At 38.5% G+C, this 15,367-nt stretch overlaps 1 protein-coding gene across 1 annotated transcript; it reads right to left on the minus strand.

Annotated features, from left to right (window-relative positions):
• Window positions 1-273: 273 nt before the first annotated feature.
• On the minus strand, window positions 274-14,814 carry LOC135209073 (ligand-gated ion channel 4-like). Its single transcript, XM_064241654.1, has 4 exons — window positions 14,419-14,814; window positions 11,548-11,722; window positions 5,844-5,959; window positions 274-794 (listed from the first exon to the last, which is right to left on the minus strand). The coding sequence occupies exons 1-4, from the start codon at window positions 14,620-14,622 to the stop codon at window positions 696-698; spliced, it is 594 nt and encodes a 197-aa protein (XP_064097724.1). The 5' UTR covers window positions 14,623-14,814; the 3' UTR covers window positions 274-695.
• Window positions 14,815-15,367: the final 553 nt, after the last annotated feature.

A 15,367-nucleotide genomic window follows, 5' to 3' on the forward strand; every position in this document is an offset into this window, starting at 1 on the left:
ATATATATATATATATATATATATATATATATATGAGTAGTGTTAGAGGGTGGATGTGTCATGTCTCCTGTACAAGCCCGATCCCCTACCTGCCCCGCCCACCAACCGGGGCGAATAAACATGTTTGGAGGATGAGGGTGGATGTGTTATGTCTACCTGCGTGTGTTTTCACATATTCATATATTTGTTGCGTGTACTTATTGCCCATGCATATAAAACCTTGACACTTTCTAAAAGTGAGAATGATCATATTAAGGGAAATAGAATATAGAATGAAAATTACCAAAACTTTTATTAATCAGAACATGTTATTTTTTTATTTTTTCTTTTAGCGAAGTGACACGGAAGGAAGGATCCATCTCCCAGTTCCATGCTTGACATTTCGATTTCACGGAACAGTTAGCATTGTTTAGAAAATGGAATCACATAGGTTCTAAGAAGCTTCAATGAAATGAATAAATGAACAAACAAAAATTAGGTCGATATTATAGGATTTCCAGTGCTGAAGATGATATCCCCTTGGGGGGGAGGGGCCCCACCGGCACGGTTGTGACACTGAACGACTTCTTAGACAATAGATGTGTGGCCGCCCAGACGTGTCGCTTCTCCATTTTCTCAAGAGAATTTTCCGGACGAGGTTTCATTCCTCTCGTTTCGCTGACTCCGCTAGAAACAGAAACGCGACAGAGATGTTGTCAAGGACCGTGGGGCGAGGAAAATAGTATAGTCGTCGTCGCTATGACTGTCGACAGCAAGAAGCAGGCCAGCAGGACGCGATCGCACACCAGGGACACCTGTTACAAAGAAAATGAAGATATTTATTATTATTACTATTACTATTATTATTATTATTATTATTATTATTATTATTATTATTTCTATTATTTCATTAGTTCGTCGTTGGACGAGTGGGGTAGGTGCTCGTCTACCGATTCGGTTGTCCGGAGTCCGATTCTCCGCTCTGCCAACAAGGAATTAGAGGAATTTACTTCTGGTGATTAGAAATTCATTTCTCGATATGATGTGGTTCGGATCCCACAATAAGCTGTAGTTCCCGTTTCTATATAACCAACTGGTTCCTAGTTACTATTTCATTAGTTTCTCGTTGGACGAGTGGGGTACGTGCTCGCCTACCGATTGGGTAGTCCGGAGTTCGATTCTCCGCTCTACCAACAAGGAATTAGAGGAATTTATTTCTGATGATTAGAAACTCATTTCTCCATATGATGTGGTTCGGATCCCACATTAAGCTGTTGGACCCTTTTCTATGTAACCAATTGGTTCCTAGTCACGTAAAAATATCTAATCCTTCGGGCTAGCCGTAGAAGAACAGTTAATCAGCTCAGCGGTTTGGTTAAAACTAAGATATACTTAACTTATTATTATTTCTTTAGATGAAACAGATTCCCATGGAACAAGCACACAGGGACCATTGACTTGAAATTGAAGCTTCCAAAGACTGTTAGTTTCAACATCCCACCACAGACCCCACACTGCAGTAGTAACTGATCATGATGCAGAGCTACTGATTTTTCATCACCCTGGGGTAGACACGAACCTGTGACATCTGAGTGGTATATCGCAACGCCAACCACTAAACACTGCATCAGTTCATCCATTTAAATTAAGATGCAAGGCTCTCAGACGTCCTAATTATCCTTAAACCTCTAGCAAATCCAAGGATGCTCTAGTCAAGTCTAAAAAGTATGTGACTCTAAGAGTAATCACTAGATCCTCCACTTACCAGAAACGTTTGGGTTACAGGAACGTTCGGGGTGCGGAAACAATTGGGGTACAGGAACGTTTGGGTTACAGAAACGTTTGGGGTGCAGAAACGTTTGGGTTACAGGAACGTTTGGTTTACAGAAACGTTTGTGTTACCAGAACGTTTGGGGTGCAGAAACGTTTGGGTTACAGTAACGTTCGGGGTGCCGAAACATTTGGGGTACAGGAACGTTTGGGATACAGAAACGTTTGGGTTACAGGAACGTTCGGGGTGCAGAAGCATTTTGGGTACAGGAACGTTTGGGTTACAGAAATGTTTGGGGTGCAGAAACGTTTGGGTTACAGGAACGTATTGGGTGCGGAAACGTTTGGGTTACAGGAACGTTCGGGGTTTAGAAACGTTTGGGTTACAGAAACGTTTGGGGTGCAGAAACGTTTGGGTTACAGGAACGTTTGGGGTGCAGAAACGTTTGGGGTGCAGAAACGTTTGGGTTACAGGAACGTTTGGGTTACAGGAACGTTTGGGGTGCAGAAACGTTTGGGTTACAGAAACGTTTGGGTTTCAGGAACGTTTGGGTTACAGAAACGTTTGGGGTGCAGAAACGTTTGGGTTACAGAAACGTTTTGGTTACAGAAACGTTTGGGTTACAGGAACGTTTGGGGTGCAGAAACGTTTTGGGTTACAAGAACGTTTGGGGTGCAGAAACGTTAGGGTTACATGAGCGTTCGGGGTGCAGAAACGTTTGGGTTACAGAAACGTTCGGGTGCAGAAACATTTGGGGTACAGAAACGTTTGGGTTACAGAAACGTTTGGGTTACAGGAACGTTTGGGGTGCAGAAACATTTGGGGTACAGAAACGTTTGGGTTACAGAAACATTTGGGTTACAGGAACGTTTGGGTTACAGAAACGTTTGGGTTACAGGAACGTTCGGGGTGCAGAAACATTTGGGTTACAGGAACGTTTGTGGTGCAGAAACGTTTGGGTTCCAGGAACGTTTGGGGTGCAGAAACGTTTGGGTCACAGGAACGTTTGGGGTGCAGAAACGTTTGGGTTACAGGAACGTTTTGGGTGCAGAAACGTTTGGGTTACAGAAACGTTTTGGGTGCAGAACGTTTGGGTTACAGAATCGTTTGGGGGTACAGAAACGTTTGGGTTACAGAAACTTTTGGGGTGCAGAAACGTTTGGGTTACAGAAACGTCGGGGTGCAGAAACGTTTGGGTTACAGTAACGTTTGGGGTGCAGAAACGTTTGGGTTACAGAAACGTTTGGGGTGCAGAAACGTTTGGGTTTCAGAAATGTTTGGGGTGCAGAAACGTTTGGGTTACAGAAACGTTTGGGGTGCAGAAACGTTTGTGTTACAGGTACGTTTGTGTTACAGAAACGTTTGGGTTACATGAACGTTAAGGTGCAGAAACGTTTGGGTTTCAGGAACGTCTGGGGTGCAGAAACGTTTGGGTTACCGAAACGTTTGGGTTACAGAAACGTTTGGGTTACAGGAACGTTTGGGGTGCAGAAACGTTTGGGTTACAAGAACGTTTGGGGTGCAGAAACGTTTGGGTTACATGAGCGTTCGGGGTGCAGAAACGTTTGGGTTACAGAAACGTTCGGGTGCAGAAACATTTGGGGTACAGAAACGTTTGGGTTACAGAAACGTTTGGGTTACAGGAACGTTTGGGGTGCAGAAACATTTGGGGTACAGGAACGTTTGGGGTACAGGAACGTTTCGGTTACAGAAACGGTTGGGGCACAGGAACGTTTGGGGTACAGGAACGTTTGGGGCACAGGAACGTTTGGGGTGCATGAACGGTTGGGCACAGGAACGTTTGGGGTACAGGAACGGTGGGGGCACAGGAACATTTGGGGTACAGGAACGGTTGTGGCACAGGAACGTTTGGGGTACAGGAATGGTTGGGGTAGAGGGGCGTTTGGGTTACAGAAATGTTTGGGGTGCATGAACGGTTGGGGTACAGGAAGGTTTGGGGTATAGGAACGTTTGGGTTACAGAAACGTTTGGGTACAGAAACGTTTGGGGTACAGGAACGTTTGTGTTACAGAAACTTTTGGGGTACAGGAACGTTTTGACATACAGAAATGTTTGGGGTACAGGAACATTCGGGGTGCAGGAACGTTGGGGGTACAGGAACGTTCGGGGTGCAGGAACGTTCGGGGTACAGGAACGTTCGGGGTGCAGGGACGTTTGGCTTACAGAAACGTGTGGAGTACAGGAAGGTTTGGGTTACAGTAACGGTTGGGGTACAGGAACGTTTGGGTTAAGAAACGTTTGGGTTACAGGAACGTTCGGGGTGCAGAAACATTTGTAGCACAGAAACGTTAAGTGTACAGACACGTTTTTGGGTATGACCTTCCAAGTGACAGACTCTCATTAAGAACAAATACTCTTTTGTATAGACTACGATTAGATATTTTCAAAATATCCCAAGCTAACAGTAATATTCCACGTAATTTCTAGCCTAAATAAAAAAAAAAGCTATACACCTCCCATTTACTTTAGTAGACTCATCCCAACATTAATCGCTTAAAAAAAAGTAGACTGGCACAATAGTCATAATAAGCTAGTTCATATCTCAGAAGTATGTGAAAATATATACGAAAAGAAATGTGATTAATAGAGCCTGAATGTGCACAGTTTTCTCTCTGTTCTCCTTATTGTCATGTGTGACTTCATCAGTCAGTAAGAACTTAGTACATTTTATATATTTCAGTGCCCATATTCTCTTTCAAATTTTAATATTCATATGCAGCAGATTCTTCCGCGTGATTTTTGTTATGCAACACGTAAATTCTAGGACTGATATACTGTCATGAAATGTCATCCAGCACTCGATGAACATCTCTCTTCGGATATTAAAAAAAAAATTCTAGTCTAAAGAATGGATAAAACGGATATTTTATAAAAATTCTAGCCTATAGTAAGGATAACACGGATATTGAAAAAAATTCTAGCCTATAGAAAGGATAACACGGATATTAAAAAAGATTCTAGCCTACAGAATGGATAACACGGATATTTAAAAAAATTCTAGTTTGTAGAATGGATGACAATCAGTATGATTTTGTATATAGAGTTATTAATTTCCCGTGAAAATTGTACTTGCGGACACATTAAATAATTAGGAGAAATGTTTTAAGCCTTGGAAATACGTTCTATTTTAGATTAAAGTAAGCACCTCATGTCAGTTTTATGAATTCGTCCCAGCATGCCTGTTTGAAATTCGGATTTGCATATTATTTCGTATATTAACGAAATAAGCGCTGTATGTCATATTTAGGAATTAGTGACAAAACATCTGTAAATATGATTGACTGATTAACGTGCAAACAAGTCATGGTGAAATTTATCCGTAATCGAATATATAATAAATTGATGCTTAATAAAACTCGACATTTAGAAAATGAGAGTAAATACCGTCTTTAACTAGATTTTGCCAGAATATCTATTAATGTAATTAACATTGGACATTAGGTATCGTATTTAACTGGACTTTGGTATTGCATATCCTCTGTAACTGGAATTTGGCATTACAAATATGAAATCGGCATTATATATTACGTGTAACTGGAATTTGATATTACATATCTTTTGCAACTGGTCTCCTTTTATTAAGCACTGTAGGCATTACTAAAGGTTCTTTGCAGCGTCCCTTCGGGCCCGGCCCGTAACCCCTTTCATTCTTTTTACTGTACGTCCATTCATATTATATTTTCTCCATCTAGCTATCATCCCTCTCCAAACAATTATTTCATAGTTCAACTGCTTTGAAGTTTTCTTGCGATTACACCTTTTAAACCTTTCGCCATAGGTCCCAGCGCTTGGCCTTTGGTATTCCATTCCATTCATTTATCACAAGTCAACCTCAGTGGCGTGATTGGTATGGTATTGGCCTGCCACCTCTGTGGCCGTGAGTTCGATTCTCGGGCATTGCGTTGAGGAGTGAGAGATGTGTATTTCTGGTGATAGAAGTTCACTCTCGACGTGGTTCGGAAGTCACGTAAAGCCGTTGGTCCCGTTCCTGAATAACCACCGGTTCCATGCAACGTAAAAACAACATACAAACAAACAAACAAACAAGTCAACCAACTTGTTTCAACTCTACCTGTTGCCACTCGACCCTAACTGCCTCCCGTCTGTCGTGCTCTCCGAGACGCATCTCGTTCTTCTCGATCGTCTGGTAGACCTTGTTCAGAACGCGGACGAAGTGCTGCTCGAACTCTGCAAGAAACACTCGAATGTGACAGTTGTCTCTTACCAAGAAGTTTCTGTAAGATTAATCTTGTAAGATAAATTTTTAGGCTTGGTAACCTTACAGTTTAGGAGTCCAAAATTCGCTGCTCCCTTATTTGTGTTTGTTTTGAGTTCTCTTCCCTATTTTCATTTTATTCTTTCGACAGACCTGCAAACAGAAGTATATTTGCTAAAAAGAAAAAAAATCGCCGTTTATCTGCTGCCAGAAGCAGTGATTAACGATTTTCTCAAAATTCTAGGAGTCAAAATCCCCGCAGACGTGTTTCTGTTTACTTACGTGCCCACCCCCTTTATCCCCCCCCCCCCACCCACCCGCCCCCATTTTTTTTCTTTTAATTTCTGCTTTCGTAAGCAGATAAGCTACTCAATTTTTCATTGTTATCCGTGATTCAATAAATATTTGATAAATCTGTCCTCTGATCTTCACTTTACGTAATGCAGTGAATTTGGACCCCAAACCTACAGGATTACCTTACACTTTTGCCACTCATTAGAGGGTCATACCCCTAAACTCTTTGGTAAGCTGAGGATCTACTGATTGCTTTGATGGATTTGTTTGGTAAGCGACGTGCTATTTACACCTAATTACAAGGTTCTTGAAACGGCCAAAGGATTTAGAGAATTCAAGACTCTTCTAATTAGATACGAAAAAATAAGCAATTCATCAAAGCAAAATCAGTAGAATATCAACTTACCAGAGGCTTTCGGGCTGTGGCCTTCAAGTGAGAGAGGTGAAATTACACAAGAATGGAAATGTAATGATTAATGGTGGTGTAAGTTGCTTATTTATACTAACTGAAATACAACGTTAATTGTAATAGTACGTACAATGCCGTACCTTCGGCCCTGTTTGTAACTTCCTCCTCTACACTGCAACATTTTCCCGTTAGGAGAACCCCCCAAGTGTAAACTGCAAATTGTCGGACGATATAGGTGACTATATCTCTGTCCTTTGAACATTTAGCAGCAAACCCGTTCACAGCCGACAGCACGCCCTCCCCAGAGAGTGAGGTTCCCGTTTGTGAACTGCCGCATCGCGTATGTGAAGCAAATATCTCTTATCTACATAGGATTGCCAGGCCATTACCGATGAGAGTTCGACTTGAACTTTTACTAAAAGGGACAGCAATTACCGAATGAACTACCAGACCGTAACGGGCTGAGTTCACCCACTTAATCTGCATCACGACTGCATTAATTAAAAAAAAAAAAAAAAAAAAAAAGACTTTCTGTGAATTTTACTTGCGGACATCAGAATGTTAGTTTTGATGTCGTCGGTTGATTTCCTGGTCATCAGGAGGATGTAACAACAGATTCGATTTGAGAATTGAAGTAAAGCATCATCTTATTTATAAATTAAGGACAAAAAAAATAGAAAAAAAAATGGAAGTTAAAATGAACAACATGGCGCTCGGAAAAGGAATTAAGGTGAAAAGGGGCGCCAGAAAATTCCTAGTTCCTAATTATTTAATGAAGGTTGAAAAGGTTGAGATTTTGTAAGGAGTACTCAGGGTTCAGGATTGGTCTCGAGGGTGTGGCTGAGCTTGGTTTTATGAGAAAAGAAAACGAGTAGACCCCCTCCCCCTTTTGTGCGTGTGTGTATGTGTTTGTGTGTGTAATGGATCATGCTATAAATAAATACAGCATCTGTGTGTCAATTAAACTAACGAAAGGCAGAATTATGACGCCGTTGGAATCGTCATGATGATAAATGTTTTCATGTGATTTGGGCTTCCTGTCTTACCTGGGAGCCAAAAATTGAATAATAATAATAACAATATACTTTATTAAAAGCAATGACTACTTCAGCAGCGTTACGCTTGTAGAGATTCTTCTCTATTTTCCAAATAGCGGTTTTTTCCGTGCTACTGAAAAAGGCTAGTAGAACGCCTATGAGGTCATTCTCAAATGTAGGGTCAAGATTGGTGTATATATTTATTATAATTTATATGGATAAACTAAACTACCGTAGTTATCAAAGTCAATAACGGTTTCTCTCTATTGACTTTGACAAATACGGTATCATAGTTTACCCATAAAATTGTAATGGAAATACATACACCAATCTTGACCCTGCATTTGGGAGTGACCTCCATAGGCACACTACTAGCCTGTTTAAGTAGTACAGAAAAAGCCGCTATTCGGAAAATAGAGAAGAATCTCTACAAGCGTAACGCTGCTGAAGTAGCCTTTGCTTTTAATAAAGTGTGCTTGAGAGAAGGTCTGCTTCCCAAATATAATAATAATAATTAGGCATAAAGTGTAGTGTGATTTTCGTTGAGTTTTCAAAACGATGAAAATATCAACTTTCTTACTTGAGGCACATTCGAAGTTATATAACATTTTCTTTGGCAGTTGTTTTGAGATCAATTGATTAATAATAACATTAAATCTTTACTTGCACTTTACATACTGATAGCATCTGTATAACTGTACGTTCAATAGATCATCTCGGTATCAGACCAGGATATAGAAAAATAATGTTATTGTTTGGAATCGTCAAAGAGTGAAATTCATTATGAGACAGAGTATCCTTTTCCCAATTTGGACTCCTGTCTTGGCTGAAGGTCAAAACTTTTTTTTTTTTTTTTTTTTTCTCTATCTATCCTTCCGCAGTTAGGGGCCCTTCCTAACTTCTTCTTTGTAAAAGGATGGGGCAGTTACGTTGACAACAGGGATTCTGCATGGTATTTTATTCTTGTTCTTTTCTTCTCGTCCCTTTGTTCGTTCGTCCCATTAATAGATGGAGAGGTTTTATGTCAAAAGTGAAGAGGAGAGAGCTTTAAACCACATCGGTTATTTTTTTTTTTTTTTTTTTTTTGCAGTTTTACTGCCTTTTAATGACTTCAAGTAACTGAATCACTTATCCATTTATCACATTATTTTAGACAGAGAGAGAGAGAGATAGAGAGAGAGAGGAGAGAGAGAGAAGAGAGAAGAAGAAGAGAGAGAGTAGAGAGAGTCTGTCAGGGCATGTGCCTGCTATGTCTATGAATGATGCAGGCTGTTAAAAAATTTACCTCTAGTTAATGTATCATTGTTCTATTGAATTAACTGTCCTTTCATATTCACAACCCAGACGCAGGTTGAGTTCATCCATTTTTAAATATTATATCAGTGTCTGATGAGGGTAAAAATTTAAAAATTCTTGCTAATGGTTCTGAAAATGAATTAACAGTTACCGAGAATTTTGCTCTGCTTGTGGTTGAACTCTTAATTGAAATTGTTTGATTAATTTATACATAAGAACTTTTTTTATTATTATAATTATGCAGAGACAGGATAACTTAATTATGAGGCCACAAAGAACACATGGTATGGGCTGGTGAAATTCATCAAATGGTAAAGAAAGCACTGAAAACACAAGCTGACTATGTGGAAAAATTTTTTTTCAAATGAGGCAGTGTGTTCCAGAGAAAAGAATAATTGAAGTGCAAGGGAAAATAATACCGCATTTTCTGATTTGCAAGCTTTGACTTGAGATTACAAGAGATTATAACAATGAACAGAGTATCAAAAGTTTTTTTTTTTTTTTTTTTTTTTTTTTAATTTCCGTCGTATTTTTCCATAAGTCTTTCTGATTTTACTCGGTTTCCAGAAGTACTCAAGTATATATATATATAGTATATATATAGATATAATATATAGTATATATATATATATATATATATATATATATATACATATATGTGTGTGTGTGTATCTACGTATGTATATATATCTATATATATATATATATATATATATATATATATATATATATATATATGTGTGTGTGTGTGTGTGTATATATATAACTTCGAGAGGACTTGAGTATGTCTGCTGGACACCACACTTGTATGAATGTATGAATTATATGCGTGTATGTGTATCATTCATATATGTTCATATATGCCGTCAGTTGACCTCACGCGGTGCAATGTAGGCATTACTTAAGGTTCTTTGCAGCGTGCCCTCGGCCCCTAGCTGCAACCACTTTCGTTCCATTTACTGTACCTCCTTTCATATTCTCTTTCTTCATTTTACTTTCTACCCTCTCCTAAAACTTGATTCATAGTGCAACTGCTTTGAGGTTTTCCTCCTGTTACAACATCCAAACCTTTTACTGTCAATTTCCGTTTCAGCGCTGATGACATCATAGGTCTCAGTACCTTGGCCTTTGGCCTAAGTTTTGTATTCAGCTCAGCTCGTAGTCATATATGTTCATTAATATCAGATTCCCTTCACCTTGGTAATGACACCTAACAGACCAGGAATCGAACCTATGCCTTTCTGGTCGTTCTGCTATCACAAGAGTAACAAATCATAATATTTCATTCAATGTTGGGAGTAACACAAAAATTAGATAATAATTTCCCGTATTATTTTCTCTCGTTCTCATTCCTTCTTCACTTTTTGCCATTCGTGTGTATTAATACTCTTGTCCTGATATGAAATATCTCTATACGTTAGCTGTTAAAGGTGGGGAATAATAATAAGTATGCGATTCAGTGGTTTTGAAAAAAAAAATTATGCTGAAAATAATTTCTATCGTTATCTGTTCTTAGCTGATATGTCGAGCCATAACACGTTAAATAATATCGTTCAGCACACATATTATCCGGCAGCTATCGCTCAAACCCGTGAAATTATAAGCAGTATTTTTTAAAAATTTTGAATATGGGAATTAATTAAAGGGACTCTCTCCTAAATTTAAAAAAATAATAAATCGTTCATCATTCACCTTAACAAAAACTTTCTGTAAAAGTATAGTTATTTTTTATATAAGTTTGTGGTAATTATCGCAGGGAATCAAGCGCTAGAGATTTATATGAATGACATTTCAAATGGCAATCTCTGTCCAGCATTGAAAGCTGCACCTCAAAAAGAGAGTAATAAATCATTTAAATTGTTCGTATGAAAAATGTGAAAAAATATTATGTTAATGTGGTAAGAACAATGAAAATAGGGATGTTGGGATATTGCTAGTTAAACGGTGTGAGGCAGGTGTCTTTTATTTTTCTTTAATTCAATAAGTAGTATATCAAGCATTAATTAAGGTATATAGATCTTTCAAAATGTTATAAGATTTACTCCTTTATTTTTTTCAGTTATAATTATGTGGATTTATGCCCATTCATGGTCATTTTGGTATGGGATATAAAGAGATATTCCTGTCGAAGTTAGATTAACAAAGCATTACTTATACTCCCCATCTAACAGATGTAGGAAGGATTCATTTACACATTAAAATTATATATAGATATAAAGAAAAGCATATTTAATTTGTGCGATTTTCGTTGACATATATTCTGATCAGTTGGCTACTACGGGCTAACAAGGACAACACAATCGACTGCAGCAGGACTGACTGTTACCAGAGCAAGTGGAGCCAAGTTGTATTAGGGAATGTATCTCCATTTATGCCTGGTCAATGAGGTATCGCAAGACAGTATTGCGATTCACCTCTTGGCTTATCATTTTAGTAAAAAAACTAAAAAATGTCAGTGGCATGGCGTCTAATTGTGAATCATCAAGAATTCTACCATACTGAAAAGTGGAATTTTATGAGGTACCTGTGACCTGTGTTGCTGTAGGCGTGGCTGTCGGGGTATCGTTGTTGGGACCCATTTGCTGCCTCTGGGCAGATCTCGGTGACATGCGGAAGTTATCTGTCACATCTAACTCGCGGATGTGGATTTTTTCCATGCTCATGGAGTCCGTGCGACCGCAGGGTTCGGGTCTTAAATCCTGTGGGTAAAGGAAAATTTAATTTCAGAGTTATGGAAACGGTACAGCTTAAATAGTTCTTGTTGATGTTTCTGTTGTGTTATATTACTGTTACTGATGTTGTGCTCTATTTGTAGTCGTGGTTCTTGCTTCAGAAGATTCTACAACAATTTCTACACAGCGCCTCAGTGGCGTGGTTGGTATGGTGTTGGCCTTCCACCTCGGTGGTCGCGAGTTCGATTCTCGACCATTCCATTGAGGAGTGAGAGATGTGTATTTCTGGTGATAGAAGTTCACTCTCGACGTGGTTCGGAAGTCACGTAAAGCCGTTGGTCCCGTTGCTGAATAACCAGTGGTTCCATGTAACAAAAAACACCATACAAACAAACAAACAAAGCAAACTATTTTTACATGAATTTAAAGATTTTATTATCTAACTAAAACCTTCAGTTAAATTCGCTTACGTTTTTTTTATTTTTTACTTTTTTTTTTTTTTTTTTTTAGAAAATAAGCTATTTTATTTATCGAAATGGTCAGTGAATGAAGTAAATTTATTCCAAATAAATGCAATGTATTTTAAGCTCGGTCTTTGTAAGTTTCCTACGAAACTACAGCACTAATTAGCACAGCAGGGTCTTTAGAACCCTTTTATAGCGCTAACAACAATAAACAATGGGTTATTATCTCACGGCGACTGAACCCCATCTAGAGCACCCTGGGACGATGGAGCAAGTTGACTCCAAGCAGAAGAAGTCGGTTCTTTGCCTTGAAGCATTGGAGCCTGGAAGACTTTGCGTTTCCTCGTACAGGCAATCATTCTGAATGACTATTATCCTTTCGTGTTATTTTCTCTACAGATGAAGTTATGGATGATCTAAGTGAGAAAATTTGTATGTTAAGTGACACTTTTGGAGGAGAAATTCTGCATAAACAGAAGATGAAATGATGAGAACATTTGTAGTTTAAGTGAGACTTTTGGTGGGGAAATTCTGTATAAGCAGAAGATGAAATTATGAGATGATTTGTGATTTAAGTGACACTTTTGGAGGAGAAATTCTTTATAAGCAGAAGATGAAATTATGAGAAAATTTCTAGTTTACGTGATATTTTTGGAGGAGAAATTCTTTATAAGCAGAAAAAAGAATGCATGAATACATTACAGGGCACACAATTCACCCAGGTGCAACGGATTGAAAATTGATATTCAGTGAATCATTCCTTTGGACTGAATACTTTTATCAATCCGACCAACAGCAAATTTAGCCTGCATTGTGCTTAAATCTGCAAAGAAAAGACGATCAAATGTCCCTTGTTGAATTATGTCAGAATGAAACATTTAGGAGGGAGAGATTTAAAAGGAAATTAACTTCATTTTCCTTTCTGCGAGTTTAGCCATTAGTTTTACTTCATTTACTGCCACCTATTCCAGTGCTCGAACTGGCTCTTAGAAATAATTGCCTTTTGGCCGTTTAATTCCTCGGTGCAGCTGGAAATGATATAATTTTCCAAGCAGATTAAAAAAGAATACGTTGCTTGGGATTGGATATATACGGATATGACTGGAAAAACGTACAGTTTTAGACAGAGACAGAAAAAAATACGTGTGTATGTTGCGATATCCCCATTAACGTTAGGAAACACCTCTTAATTCGATTTGAATTGAAAATAAAGACACTAAATAAAACTGTCGAATGTTGTTGAAATATATTATTTTATTAGAGAGGATAAAGAAGAGGAGAGAGGCAGGCAAAAAGGTTAATATACAGACAAACAAGCAAACCTTCCCTTGCTCTACGCATGTATGCGTTTTCAATTCACTTGTAACTCGATATGCATAAATTATGTGCTGCGAATGCATACTGCATTTATGGTAAATCGGATCGAGTTGCCAAACACTTTCCAGCAATGAGAAACTTTGAAAGCCTATTTGGCTCATTTATCAAAAGGCCACCCAGGCGCCATCCAAAGAGGAAATAAGCCGTCAGATGTAAGTTGTTTTAAGGTCGTTCTGAAAGATTCCCAACGGTTACCTGCGTTGGAATAAAATTGACACTTTTCAGGACTAGTGATTAAAACTAGCAAGAGGAGAGGAGCCATGAATAAACACCACGAGAAAAACTTTTTTGGGGAAAGAGTAATGGTAAAGGAGACTCAAAAGGTTGCGAAACTTTTGAGAAGAAGACTTTGGAAAAGCGAGAGAGAGAGAGAGAGAGAGAGAGCTGGAATCACTTCCTACGAAAGGTCATTCATCATCAAAGGAAGGTAGAGGTTAGGTTTATGGAGAGAGTCCAGAAATAGATCGGTGCAAAAGTAAAACGACGCGAACTGACACATATGGTTTTAGACTAGTTAGGTTTTACTAAGGTGTGTGTGTGTGTTGTAGCAGGGTCGGCCGCTCGAAAAAGTTGACTCGAGCGCCAACCTTGCTATGTAGTGGGTTTAATAAAGTCGAAAGAAGAAGAATAAGATATATAATGTTTTGGTATGCATATATGTATTATATATATATATTATATATATATATATATATATATATATATATATATATATATACACACATAAATACTTATTTTTATGCATATGATATAATGTTAATGACACCTAAATCTTTGACATTAGCCTTACAATAGGTGCCTTTACCTTTTCTTAGTAATAAGAGGCAATATAATCCATTGAAAGTTTCTGAAGGTAACGGACCTTCGTGGAGCATAACTCACGTTTTGTAGGATGGTCTTATCATCCTTGACAGACGTCGGGGGCTCAAAATGGAGGAAGACGAGTCGGGCCATTCCTCCTAAAACTACTTTTTTGACCACAGTGGGAACCTCCAGCCCTCTGATTCCCCGGTGGTGTATGTTCAGCGTCAGCACTGACAGCCCAGAGGCGAAGCTGACGAGGCAGATTGTAACGCCGTAGTACATACCTGAGGGAGAAAAGGGTTTGGTAAATACTGCACCAAGTAGGGTTATAGAAACGTTTATTTATGCACAGAGCTACATCATGGTTCCCCTCTAATTTACTTATTTATGTTCAAAGTTCCATTATGATTCCCCTGGAAGTTATTTATGTTCAGAGTTCCAACGTGGTTCCCCATGAAGTGACCTATTTATGTTCAGACTTCCAACGTGGTTCCCCTAGAAGTGACCTATTTATGTTCAGAGTTCCAACGTTGTTACCCTGGAAGTGACCTATTTTTGTTTAAAGTTCCATCGTGGTTTCCATGCAAGTGACCTATTTATGTTCAGACTTTCAACGTTGTTCCCCTTGGAGTTACTTATGTTCAGAGTTCCAATGTGGTTCCACTGGAAGTTAAAAGCAATTTGAGGTGTAATTCAGCTACACTCATATAATCTGAAAAATTAATAGTGATTCTAAAATAGTCACTGTATTATTAGGCATGTGTTACAATCTGATGAATAGTCAAAGCCGATTATAAGCGAGTGATAATTGCGTATAACTCATGCCACCCACCTTCCTTATAATTGCCTAACAGTTGCGGTTGTATATTGGTTAAACGAGTAATATGTCTCTCCGATAGACTTAGTGTATTGTTTATATCATACACCATTATTCTGTGATTTCATTATATTTTCGAGCATGCTATTAATTTACAGGGTTGGCAATGATTAAATCAAACTGATTTAATCAAGTGATTAAATCACTGAT

The sequence above is a fragment of the Macrobrachium nipponense genome, chromosome 37 (assembly GCF_015104395.2).
Source record: "Macrobrachium nipponense isolate FS-2020 chromosome 37, ASM1510439v2, whole genome shotgun sequence".
NCBI lineage: Eukaryota > Metazoa > Arthropoda > Malacostraca > Decapoda > Palaemonidae > Macrobrachium > Macrobrachium nipponense.

Excerpts from the sequence above, each read along its gene's own strand:
- LOC135209073 (XM_064241654.1), bottom strand. The coding sequence starts at position 14,622 with ATGTACTACGGCGTTACAATCTGCCTCGTCAGCTTCGCCTCTGGGCTG. Across the intron at positions 5,960-11,547 it reads TACAGCAACACAGGTCACAG|AGTTCGAGCAGCACTTCGTC; the intron begins GTACCTCATAAA and ends TGTTTCTTGCAG. Across the intron at positions 795-5,843 it reads TTAGGGTCGAGTGGCAACAG|GTGTCCCTGGTGTGCGATCG; the intron begins GTAGAGTTGAAA and ends TCTTTGTAACAG.